The sequence below is a fragment of the Schistocerca americana genome, chromosome 9 (genome assembly GCF_021461395.2).
Source record: "Schistocerca americana isolate TAMUIC-IGC-003095 chromosome 9, iqSchAmer2.1, whole genome shotgun sequence".
In the NCBI taxonomy this organism is placed as follows: Eukaryota; Metazoa; Arthropoda; class Insecta; order Orthoptera; family Acrididae; genus Schistocerca; species Schistocerca americana.
Window position 1 is genome coordinate 68,487,997 of NC_060127.1, and position 13,263 is coordinate 68,501,259.

Below are 13,263 nucleotides of genomic sequence, written 5' to 3' on the forward strand. Positions count from 1 at the left end.
TTGATATTTTCGCAGGGAGCAGAGGGCCCGTCGCGACAGACGAAGAGATGGCAAGCGTAATACTTTTCAGAATGATCAAGGAAAAGAAACAGTCAAGCCGCAGCTGTCTTCTGTGGAGGAAAAGAAAATTGATGCTCAAAATGTAGAAGTATCGAATAAAAAGAATACGTCAGAAGAGAAAGGCAAGACCATTGAAGGTGATGTACAATACAGATACAAAAACTTTAATAAGGAAAAGCTGTGCAATATTTTATGTTTGAGATTATTTGTATATATAATTTTCAGATGATCCTCTGAGATTTGCAAACTTGAAACGAGAAACAGATGAAATTGCTGCGCTAAAAGCGAAAAAGCCACTTAAGAGACAAATTTTCAGCAACTGGTCGAAATATGAAGAGCCATTGCCAAGTCAAGACGAAAGTCGAGCTGTCGACTTTGAAACCCTGCTCCATGCACCACAGTCAGGTGAGATAAACTGACAAAAATACCAGCTGTTGATGCAGTATAGAAAATCTAATATAATGTATATTTTTACACGACCAAAATAGGGATTAGATGCAGTATGTACCTACTGTAGTTCTCTGAAAATCTGCTATAGAGTTTCATTTTCATTTGGGTGTAAGTTATAACTCCTTCAGTGAACATGTAGATTTAGTTTATCTTGTCATATGGACTGTAATTGTAGTAGTAGTAGTGAAAATTTTCAGACGTCCATAAAAACATAATTTACTTAATGTTTTATGTTGTTATGACAATAACATACTTCGACATAAAATACTCAATAATTGTTAAAATATATGCATGCGATGTCATGACATTTGTATGGCATGTTTGGAAATGAAGAATAGAGTTCCAAAAGAGCTAAACAAGAGAAGTGTAAATATTTTTATTTATTTATTCTGTCACAATGAAAATAGTATACGGTTCATAGTCTATATCATAAACAGCTTGTGTAGGGAGATCGGTGGCCAACACATTTGGGTAACTGGTGTAAACAGTGATTAGGTTAGAAGGTAGGAGAAGTGGTAATGGTGGAAGCAACCTGTGAGGGTGGATCGTGAGTCATGTTTGGGTAACTCTGTAGAACAGTTGTCCGTGAAAGGCAAAAAATCCAAAGTTAGTCCCGTTGCACCATAGTTTTTTCTTTCTTCTGTTTAAAATTGTTTTTTAACCATAAGGGTTGTTTTTTGATAATTTTAAAATTGAAACTTCCTGGCAAATTAAAACTGTGTGCCTGACCGAGACTCAAACTCGGGACCTTTGCCTTTCGCGGGCAAGTGCTCTACCAGCTGAGCTACCAAAGCACGACTCACGCCCGGTACTCACAGCTTTACTTCTGCCAGTATCTCGTCTCCCACCTTCCAAACTTTACAGAAGCTCTCCTGTTTGGAAGGTGGGAGACGAGATACTGGCAGAAGTAAAGCTGTGAGTACCGGGCGTGAGTCGTACTTCGGTAGCTCAGTTGGTAGAGCACTTGCCCGCGAAAGGCAAAGGTTCCGAGTTTGAGTCTCGATCGGGCACACAGTTTTAATCTGCCAGGAAGTTTCATATCAGCACACTCTCCGCTGCAGAGTGAAAATCTCATTCTGGAATTTTAAAATTGTCGAAACTTAGGTCAAAGGTTACAATAAACCCTTATTTGCTATGATTAACTAATTTTTTTCCTTAAAGTTTACTGTCACACAGTTGCTGAAGTTGCAGCCACATTTAAGATTTTAAAATAAGAGACAGGATTGTTGACAAATATTCTGTCTTGTAGGTCTGTTTATTAATTTTGTAAATAGTGAATTGTTTTTGATATTATTTTACATTAGTCTGAGTATGATGAAGGCAATTTGCACCTTGACTCAAATCCTGGGTTCCAGACTTCCATGAATATTCACCAGTTCTTGGAAACTGTAGTAAGCTGTTGTGAAATGTGATGCGGTTTTAATGAGGCTTTAATGGTTCTGTTATGTTTATTTCAACAATTGAGCATTAATGTCTGATATCTCATCCAATATTTTTTGATGTTAACTATTTTTATATGGCTTATTTATCACTTTTGACATATTCTTACTGATCATGAATACATCGAGCCAGCTGTGACACATGACACTACAAGTTAGTTTTTTGCTTATACAGACAATGTGTAGGCTTTTGTGGATCAGCCTGGTTTTGTGTCCTGATGTCACCAATATAGCTAAATGCTAATGAAAGTGCTTCAATATGAGCCTGAACACTCGGCGATATCTCTGACACTTGCACTTGATTTTGGTGAACAGAGTTGGTAGTGGTAATTTACTTATGGTTTATACCATAAACAACTGTGGCTGTACATGAAACTGCATAAAATTTCTATCAATTTCATTCAGTGACAGATTGTTATATGGGACAGAAACACTTTATTTGCCACTTGCTTCACTAGTTATTTATTTCTGCAGCCTGGGTATATGCCTCTTAGTCCACTGTCTAGCATTGTTGACAAAGATATTGTGCATAATGGCACAAATGTAAACAACAAAGACTTTACAATTTTAAGAGATATTGATTACTATTACCCAATGCAAAAGGTAACAGATTCATACTTATAGAACTGTAAAATGAATGAATAACTGGCTTGTTGATGTATGATGGGGCACAGTTTAACAAAATTTGAGTAGGCAGTCAGTCAGGTTTTGCCATATTGAGAAGTGGAGAGTAACTTGGGTTCATATATCTGCCTGCCTGCCCAGAGCGCCTCTTGATCTTCAGTATTGGGAGCAGAGACAGGGTGCAGTATTTACACATCTATTATATAACTTTGGTTTTCAGATAATGCAGTGCAAAGGTGGAATAAGTTTTCTGCAGCTTCTAGCTTTTGTGGAGTTTTAAGTTTGATGCACACTGTTCTATCTGCATGAAATTTTGTGGTTGTAGCCATTGAGAAGTTCAGACAAGTGAAATCTGTATGTCATAACATAAAAATTTCTCGTCTTAGTTAGTAGATGTTTTGTTTGATTTACTGCTGCTGAAAAGAGCATCTACATCTACAGTTTGTAAACACTGTGAAGTACATGCCAGAAAACTGCTGTCTGTTTCACCTTTGTTCCTCTTCCATCTGTGTATGGAGCACAGGAAGAATCACTGGTTAAACACCTCCATGAATGCAGTAATTAATATAAACGCAGCTTCACAGTCTCTGTGTGAGCGACGCAGAGGAGGCTGTAGTGTACTTGTAAATGCCTCACTCAGTAGTGTTTCTTGAAACATTCTAAGTGGACTTTGATGAGGGAGTTGGCGTCTGTCTTCAAAGAGTCTGCCCATTCAAGGTTTTCAGCATTTCTTTGGTGCTTTCACACAAATGGTGCAAACCTGTGAACTTTTGTGCTGCTCATCTTTGTATACGTTCAGTGTCCCATATTAGTCCTGTTTTGTATGCATCCTGCACGCACTCAAACAACATTCTCGAGTGGTTTGCACAAACAAGTCATGACCAGTCTCCTTCATTTGTAATGTAAGTTTGTTAGCGAGTGTAACCTTCCGCGTTGCGCTATTCTTAGTATAGTACTGTGAGTGCCGTTTTAAGGCACGGGATGAGTTAGTCACTGTTCCTAAGTACCTCGAGATCTCTCCGACTGCTATCAAGCGATTGCAAGCTGCTGTGAATGGGTATGTTGGGCAAACTTCTGGGAGTTGTGTATCAGAAATATCGAAGGTACCGTTAAGTACTGGTATCTCCTGTGGACACTCTCCTCTAGGGAACACTGGACTGCTGGTAGGTACTAATGCCCAATCAAATAAGAGGGCTTGTGTAGCCAGTCTTCTAGAGTCAGGGGTTATACAGAATTTGTCCATGAATAGTAACAGAATGTATACTGCCAGTCAGAATGTGTTTTTAATAGTGAAATGGAAAGAGGGCAGTTTTGCAAAAGTTACAGCTTTTTATATACAACAAGGTTGGAGGGCATCGCAGGTTCATTGAAGTTTGTCAAACGACTGCATAATGGCACACTGTTCTTTGAAACTGCTAGTTCCCAACAAGCAACAAACCTCTGGAAAGCTAAATGCCTCAGAGAGTCATATAGAACAAAGTGAGAATTACATCAAAATGTTAGTTGTCACAATTGAGCTACTGTAGCCCATTACTAACAATATTGTAAGGTGCTTGAAAATGTCATGGGCAAGGCAAAGAGTATTTGGTACACAAATAGAATAGCTAATTCACAGGCTAAAATTAAGGAAGTGTCTGGTCGGTCTAGAATGGGAAGGCAGTTCGTAGTCAAAAAATATTTCTGTTACTGATAAGTCTGGTTTAACAATCACTTTCTGAACATTGCTGGTGAATTAAATAAAAACTTAGTTTCTACAGAATAGATAACAAACCTATTCACCAAGCGGTGGCAGAACACATACACAAAAGTCTGTTGTAATTGACAAGCTTTTGGAGCCAGAGGCTCCTTCAGGCAGTAGGGTTGAAGAGGAAGGAAGAATGATGAAGAAAAAGGACTTGAGAAGTCCAGGAAAACAGGTAGATTTTGGGAAAGTCACCCAGAACCACAGGTCAGGGAAGACTTACCATACAGGATTAGAAGGAAAGACTGATTGTTGGGGATCAGTCTTGGGACAATCAGCCTTTCCTTCTCATCATGTACGGTAAGTCCCCCCGACCTGCGGTTCTGGGTGACTCTCACAAAATCTACCCATTTTCCTACACCTCTCCAGTACTTTTCCTTCACCCTTCTTCCTTCCCCTTCAGCCCTCCTGCCTGAAGGAGGAGCATCTGGCTCTGAAAGCTTGCCAATCACAACTGTCTTTTATGGGTGTGTTCTGCCGCCGTTTCGTGAGTAGAATTTTTATCTATCTAATTAAATAATTTTCTCAATAATTGAGTGTTTTCATTGTTGTATTAGTTTCTACAGGGAATTGTATCTCTCTCTCGGAAAATGCCTTTCTGAGACTGATGTCTGAAACACTCCTCTGTGATACTGGCAAGGGGGAGATTTAGTGAATAATTAAATCACTGAAGATTAAGGACTCTCATGGATACGATGGAGTACCTAGCAGAATATTAACGTTCTGTGCTGCACATGTTAGCCGTGGACTTGGTCATATTTGTAATTTTTCCTTTTAGAATGGTCAATTTCCTGAACAATTAAGGTACTCAGTACTAAAGATGGTTTATAAAAAGGGAGAAAGGGATAATGTAGACAATTTTAAACCTATTTGTATGCCATCAATGTTTTCTAAAGTTATTGAAAAGGCTGTGTATGTTAGGGTAATTGATCATTTTATTTCTCATAACTTGCTATCAAATGTGCAGTTCCGTTTTAGACATGGTTTAACAACTGAAAATGCTATATTCTCATTTCTCTGTGAGGTACTGGATGGATTAAACAAAAGGTTTCGAATGCTAGGCATCTTTTTTGATTTAACTTAGGCGTTTGATTGTGTCGTCCAGAAGTTGGACAGTTATGGAATACAGGGAGCAGCTCACAATTGGTTCAAATGCTAAATCACAGTAAGGCTCAGTTTTTACATTTTCTGACACACAATTCAACAAAACCTGACATTTTAGTTTCACAGAATGGGCATACGATTAGTGAAACTGAACAGTTCAATTTTCTTGGTGTTCAGACATATAGTAAACTGCCACAGAAAGCCCACATTCAGGATCTTCTTCAAATACTTGATGCTGCCGTTTTTACTATTCAAACGGTATCAGAAATGAGTGATAGTTCGACATGAAAAGTAGTCTACTTTGCTTATTTTAATTTGCTTATAATGTATGGTATTATATTTTGAAGTAACTCTTCCCAGTCTCAGAAACAGATGGTTCAGGCAATAAGTGGTGTAAGTTTGTGAACCTCTTGTCGAGCCCTGTTCACTAGTCTAAGTATTCTGACATTGGCCTGTCAATATATACATTCTTTACTGTCGTTTCTTGTTCGCAATATCATCTTATTCCCAAGAATTAGCAGCTTTCACTCAGTTAATACTAGGCAGAGATTAAGAGATCCAATCTGCATTTGGACTGCACTTTCTTGACTCTTGTGCAGTACACTGCTGCATCCATTTTCAGTAAGCTACCACAAGAATACAAACATGTTCAAATCAAAGCTGACGAGTTTCCCCATGTGCCACTAATTCTATTCTGTCGAGGGGTTCCTTGCAAAATGAAACTGATTCCTGTGTTATATTGTTGATTACATTTACATAAACTTATGGCTTGCCTTTTTGGTTAATAAACATTTTATTTTATTGATGAGTGGGCTGAGGAGGGGATCGTTGAAATACAGAATATATTGGAAAAGGGCGGATGGTGATCTCATAAAATCTGATTCCATTATCCTTAACCTTCAATAGCACAAAACTCCCAGAGTATGTAAAGGCAGGTTTTCTTAGGTCTAAGCATACAGCCATATGTCCATAATCCAATGCACTGTTTCAAGTGCCAGCGCTTTAGGCACACTTCTTTAGGATGTAAGGGTGAAGCCACTTGTGACAAAGCCGCCCATCGTGGGCATTGGCTGCTCCTCCCCACCAAAGTGTGTAAATTGGTCTTGGGATCACACTGTCTGGAGTAGAGATTTCAGATCTTCCTTGAAAAGCGGGAGATATTGGAGGTAAAGACTTAAAAGCACATCCCATATGGAGAGGCCAAGATGATCTAAAAGGCCATGCAGCCTCCCACATTCACTCCATCTTTTGCTTCTGCCCTTAAAAAGCCTATTTTGGCAGTCAATACTTCTATGCAAATGGAGGTTGCTAGTGTCAGCATTAGTACCTGCGTGTATTAGGGTACTTGTCAAGCTGCTGCTGTTTTCAAGCCCATCACCCCTCCACAAACATCAGAGAAAGCCACAGTTACCACCATTCCTTAGCTCACAGTACCTCTAAGGCAGAGCCTTGTAAAATATCCAGTGCTGCCTCTGCCACTGTTGCGGTAGTTCCCACAAAGCCCTCTCAGTCCAACAAAGCAAATGTGAAGCTTCTGCCACAGGCGAAAACAGGTGGTAGACCGTCAGACGATGTCAGTGTCATTTGACTTGTGGCTCTACTGCTTCTGCTTCAGAGCCAATGGACTGCGCAGGGCAAGCATGTTGCACTAAAACTGAAATTTCAACTGTTGTGAGATATTCACAGATGCAGGACGACAGGGTGAAAATCCAACTACCACGATAAATGGCTCCTTTATTACAGTGGAACATGAATGGGTTCGGGGCCCATAGGGAGGAACTGAAACTCCTGGCGCAGGCCTAACCCATGTGCTTGTGTTTACAGGAATACATTTCAAAGTTAGAGATGTCACTGTAAGGATGACCTGAGTGGGGAATGAGCCAAGGGAGGCATTATTCTGTTTGTCAATAACACATACCACTCCTCTGCTCTCCCCTTACTTACTGACCAACAAGTAGTAGCCGCTCTAGTTCATGCGAGTTCAGTGATCACTATCTGCTCCCTGTACTTACCTCTGCAGGATGCAGTAGACTCTGATGCTCTCACAGGCTGTATTGAACAACTCCCCACCCATTTCTCCTACTGGGTGATTTAAATGCCCATAATGTATTATAGGACTCACACTATACTTGCCCCAGGGGTTGAGTGTTGGAGGACCTCATGATGTTGCAGGAGCTATGCATCCACACATCTCTCGGCTGCTACTGGGTCATCCTCTGCCATAAACCTCTCTTTCTTCTCTCCAGCCCTTGCACACTCAGCACAGTGGGAAGCAACTAATGACTTTCATTCCAATGATTGCTTCCCCTTGTCGATCCACCTAGTGGATGGAGGATTCCTGAAACAGAAGCCATCAATATGGGTGTTCAGCAGGGCTAACTGGGTGCTGTTCAGCACAGTTGGCTGTGTTTGATCACCAGGGCAGCATACAGGACTGGATGGACAACATCTTGTATGTGATCCCTTAGGCTGCTGACCTATCTGTACCAAAGTTTTTAGCTCGTCTTAGTAGGCAACCTGTACCTTGGTGGACAGATGAGTATTGTTACACCATACAGGACAGGCGTATGGCTTTTCGATGGTTTAAATGCTGCCCAACAGCAGATGACCTCACAGCCTTTAGAGTCGGAGGGCCAAGGCTCGAAGCGTCATTAAGGAGAACAAGACACAGTCATGACAAGCATTCCTGGACTCCATCAACCATTTCACTTGTTAGACGGAAGTATGGGAAGCTAGTGCTGAAACAGAGGTGTCTCCAAATGATGCCCAGAGACGTTGCTCAGACCCTGGTCAGTCATTTTGCACAAACTGCAGCCGATACAGGCTAGGAATTGGCAGTTTGCTGCTACCGAGCAATTGCTTTAAAGCAGAAGCAATGAAAAGAAGACAAAAAAAGCCTTAAAAGTAGACAGATCAATCACCCAGCAATTTAATGAAGGCTAGAAAGTTGCGAATACTGGCTGAGAGGGCCACTGAACTGAGTGGAATTGATGAAGAGATCAGTTTCCTGTCACAGACATGTTTAGACTGATTTTCATTGATTGATTCTAATTGTTTGTTTGAATTTTTGTTGTTTGACAAAACACTGTGTATTATTTGGCAGAGAAAATATCTTTTTTTGCTCCCCAATACTGTTCTTATTTTTGAAACTTTGTTATTATGTTACACAACATATTCCTTTTATGTTTCTTGTCCAATTTCATACATCATCTTCCCTGAAAAGTTCGTAAATCTTGTGTGGGAGAAGGAGTGAAAACTTGCTGTTAATTTGAAGTTTGAGTTAACTCATTAATAAACACAAAATCCTTCAACTCAAAATTTGTCAGGGAAAACTGCTAAAACTGTGTCTGGAAATCAGGGAACTGCCAAGGAATTTTACTTGGGAAACTTGGGGCAACGCTGATGGTCATCTACAGGGGTTAGCAATTACAATTTTCTGCTGGCCTAACATTTCACTTATGATCTGATAGTAATCACTCCTTTCAAATAAATAACCAGTTATAACTGTGATTCTTTGAGAAGTCAGTGTGCATTTTAATCCACTATGATATTTGTGTACAATGAGTTGCAAATTTATTGGTGAATGTTTTAAGCTGAGTACTTCAGTCAGTTTTGGAGGATGCAAAGCATTGGCAAACATGCAGTGTTGGTGTAACTCCATGAATTTGTTGTATTTTAATCCTTACTAGAATGTTGCATATTAGAACACTGCTATCTTCAGTGCAGATTTTTGTAGCTATTTCACAAAGATTACATCTCGCATAGTGATGGAACCGTAAGCTACACGTTACTGAAGACAATGTTTATATTTAAAATATTTTGTTCAATTTGATCTTGTGACATATTTTCCTTTTCAGGAGGTTTCAGGTTTAAATCTGAGCAGCAATGGGATACTGGAAGTTACGGACGGTTCGGAGAAATTTTCACGCCAGATGCCGAATTGCTTGCTGGAGGTTTGACTTCACTACCATTCTACAAGAGGCTCAACATAGATAAAACATTGTTTTCAGTAAGCACTTCATGAGATTGTGTATGACTTACTCAGATTATAAATTTGTTCTTAAATTGATGTACAAGGCTGTCTGAAAAGTTCTCTACTTCTCACAGAGGTCACAGCACTATTCCCATTATTTTTTCCCCTTACTTTGGTACACGTGTTAGTAAATTCTACACAAAACTGGAAGTCATGCCAGGCAACAGCTGACTGAAGGCATTCATTTGAAGCAGTTGTGATGCACATGATGTTGAAAATAGCAAGTATCATACAGTGATTAAATTCTGTGTAAAAGAAGGTTTAACTTTGGCTGAAAGTGTGTATGACAACTCCTCACCTTTGATCTCCACCTTGAAGTAATGTGGCCGTGAAAGCTTATAACATGATAAACACGAAGGACATCCAAAAAGTGCAAGCACACTGGGAATCATTGACAAAGTACAAAATACGATTTTGGAAGATTGGCATATAAAGATGTGTAAAATTACTAATCCCTCTATGGATGTCAAAAGAACGTGCTGTTTACATCTTGCACTAGGAACTGAACATGAGAAAGCTTTGTGCAAGGTGGGTGCCACATGTACTTGCTGCGCATCACAAATGCATTCCCAGGACACTTTCTAAAAAGTACTTGGTGCGTTTTAAAGAAAACAGAAGTTACTTTTTGTGCCAGTGCATGACATTGGGTGAAACGTGAATTCTCCACTACTCCCGAATCCAAACAGTAGTCTGTGCAGTGGATGGAAGCAGGCTCTTCAGTTTCAAAGAAGCCAAGGACGGTGCCATCGGTGGGAAAGATCAGGCATCTGTGTTTTGGGATGCGGAAGGAATTTTTGTTGGTTGGCTGTCTCAAAAAAGGTGAAACCGTAACTGGAGAATAGTAATCTCAACTTCTAATGAAACTGGATGTAAGCATTTGCAGAAACGGTCGTGGCTTAAAGAAGAAAAATTTGAATAATGCACCTGCCTACAAAAGTGTCATGGCACTGAGGAAATTAACAAATTAGTATTATGAAGTGCTCGGACATTCAGCACCTTTCATTCAATCCAGAATCCATTGTAGTTCTAGATAGGTACTTTACAACACTTCCAGAGGAACATTACAGAGAATGGATAATGGCACTAGAACACCACTGGATGAAATGTATTGATATTAGAGAAGATTGTTGAAAAATGAAATTTCTTTGAAAGCATAAATTGTCATTTTCACTGTCAGGCAGAGAACTTTTCAGACCTCTCTTGTAACTTCATTTTGGAGCATATAGTTTTTGAGAGACCCTTTGTGTAGAGTTGTCTGCTGCCTCTGTACTCTTATCTGTCCATACCATTTGTAGGAACAACTCACTTTGTGGAAACTTCAGCTTTTATGTCCTTTCACCTCTTTTCCAGTTGTAGATGAGCTGAAGAAAGTGCACCTGTACACGCCCAGATACTCACCACTGTGTATTTTCATTTAGAGTATATAGTTACCTGAGGTCCTTTAGTGTCCCCATTTGTCTAAGTCTCATCTTTTTCTGGTCCATGTGCCACACTTCGCAGAAAACATGGTTGATATTACAACACACAATTTGAATAATGGCATTTATTTCAAAAGATAGATATTACATTTACATCAATACTTTGCAGACCACAGTGGCAGATGGGACGTCTCATTGTGCCATTTGTTAGGGCTTTTTTCCATTCTATTTGTGTGTAGAGTGCAGCAGAAATTATTGCTGAATGAGCTCAGGTTGCACTGTAATTAGAACAACCTGCTTTTCACAATTCTTACACAAGCAATATATATCTCTCTTGGAACTGGTTCTTGTAAGTAGATTTTCTGAGGATAGCTTGTCTTTGTCAGTCAGTGCCAGTTTTTTCAGTCCATCCCTCAGCCCAGATAGGGATGGTGGTTATCGTTGAAACAACCTGTTTCCGGTTATATCATTTTTTATTTATTTTTTTTTTTTTTTCAATACCAGTTGGACCAGACTATTATAACCACTCAAAAGAACCGGCTTCTGAAATAATGAATTTTTGGGTTTTCCCTATTATATCATGTAATAAACATAGAAATCGAACAAAGTCTGAAAAATTTTGATTCCCTCAGTTATAGTATGCAAAGAATCAAAATATTAAATTAAATAGGCAAATAAAAGATAACTTAGTCTATCTGCTGTTTGTTGCTTTTGTGAAAAAGTGATAAGTAGTTAACTACTACACCATATCACCAGTATTCTCCTACAGATTCTAATTTATTGAAACATTGCTTAAAAATCATGTTGTAATCTGGGATTGTACCGTTATTTGGATGTTATGAATATACAGTGCTAAAGAATGAAAACTGAAGTTGAAGAACTTTATTTTCGGTGTTAATTTGTTTGTTTTCAAGAGCTACAAGCAGATAAATGCATGTTATTTAGACACAGGCAGCAGATCAACTACTTTCTATTTTCATTGGAAACTATAAATGAACCATTAAGCTTTAAGTTCCTACTTGTAATATGTAACAAGTTTGTTCTGGCTCCTCCCGTTTTTAATCATATTAAGCAAATGGAGCATTGTACTTCATTGATACCAGACTTCTGTAAAAACTTCCAGTCTAAGAATGATGGCATTCTGTAATACAATTGACATCCAACACTGGCAGTGAGAAACTACAATGTAGACCAGATTGGACAAGTCTTGCGCACTGCATGTACATGAGTACCAGCTGACATGCCACATTATTTTTTCAGCAATTCTGTACCAGTTCTTATGCCTTGTGTTGCTCGTTTCTGTTGGAATTGTTATTAAAGCAACATTTTGCATTTATTATAACAACTCAGTGTTTCAAAGCAATGCAAATTTTACAAATAAGAATTACTCATTCTTCAAAAGCAGTTTATTTAAAAATGAAAAATTTTAGATCTGCTGCTATGGTTAATTGACATTTTTGTCCTTGTATATAACCTCTGTTTACATTCCAAGACCTGCTGCTTTGTGTAGGCTTCTGCCTTTTGACTCATATATTTAGATGCAGGCTCTGTTCCTCGAGTTTTATTGTCTTTTAAACTCATTTCACTCTCTGAACACCGGAAGAGTCCCAAGAAAAAAGTTTTGTTGCTTTCTGTTAAAAACATTGCCACACGTGAAATATTGGGATAACAGCATAGCAATGCAGTCCCAGAGACAGAAGTAATTTTTAATGTTTTGTGGAAGAAAATCTTGTATTGCAAGGAGGTTCGATGGCTCAAAAAGAGTGAGCGAGTAAGTTACCCAGTCACCTTTTTACACACTATACAGTGCATAACATTAAAATATTTTATGTTAACATCAAATATAGATTTAAGTGCTAGGCATTTGTTGGAGTGTAGCCTTCTATAGAAGTGAAACATGGGCAATGTACAGATCAGATGAGAAGAGAACAGAAGCTTTGGCAATGTGGTGCTACAGAAGAATATTGGAAATTGGGTGGGTAGATTACATAACTAATCAGGAGGTACTGAGCAGAATTGGAGGGAAATGAGCGAAGGGGGGGGGGGGAAATTGTAGTTGCAGTAGTTACTATGAAGAGCAGAGGCTTTCACGGGATAGAGGAGTCTGGGAGCAACATTAAACCAATCTTCAGATTGAAGACCATGATGACAACAACAACAAAAGCATAATTCAGTATGAAATTTGAGCTGCCTATGGTGATAGAAACATGGGCCAAACTGTTTTCAAAGTTTTGCATGGAAATTCGCATAACTCCCCTGCTGTAAAATGGTATCTAAATTCTAATGTTTGAAAGAAACAGCTAAATAATCAATAAAAATCATTGTAATAATATGTCTCTTTTCGGAATGAACATAAAATACAAAACTTGTTTGGATGTTTCCAGTTTCAAGTAA

The 13,263-nt window shown here is 38.9% G+C and overlaps 1 protein-coding gene across 2 annotated transcripts in view; it reads left to right on the forward strand.

Moving 5' to 3' along the window:
- LOC124550871 (neurofilament heavy polypeptide-like) overlaps positions 1-13,263 on the forward strand; it is a 33,807-nt gene that overhangs the window by 401 nt on the left and 20,143 nt on the right. For both annotated transcript variants that reach the window (XM_047125619.1, XM_047125621.1), the window contains exons 2-4: positions 16-197; positions 286-465; positions 9,276-9,427. In XM_047125619.1, coding sequence (XP_046981575.1) covers positions 16-197; positions 286-465; positions 9,276-9,427 — 514 coding nt within the window. The remainder of the gene's footprint in view (positions 1-15; positions 198-285; positions 466-9,275; positions 9,428-13,263) is intronic.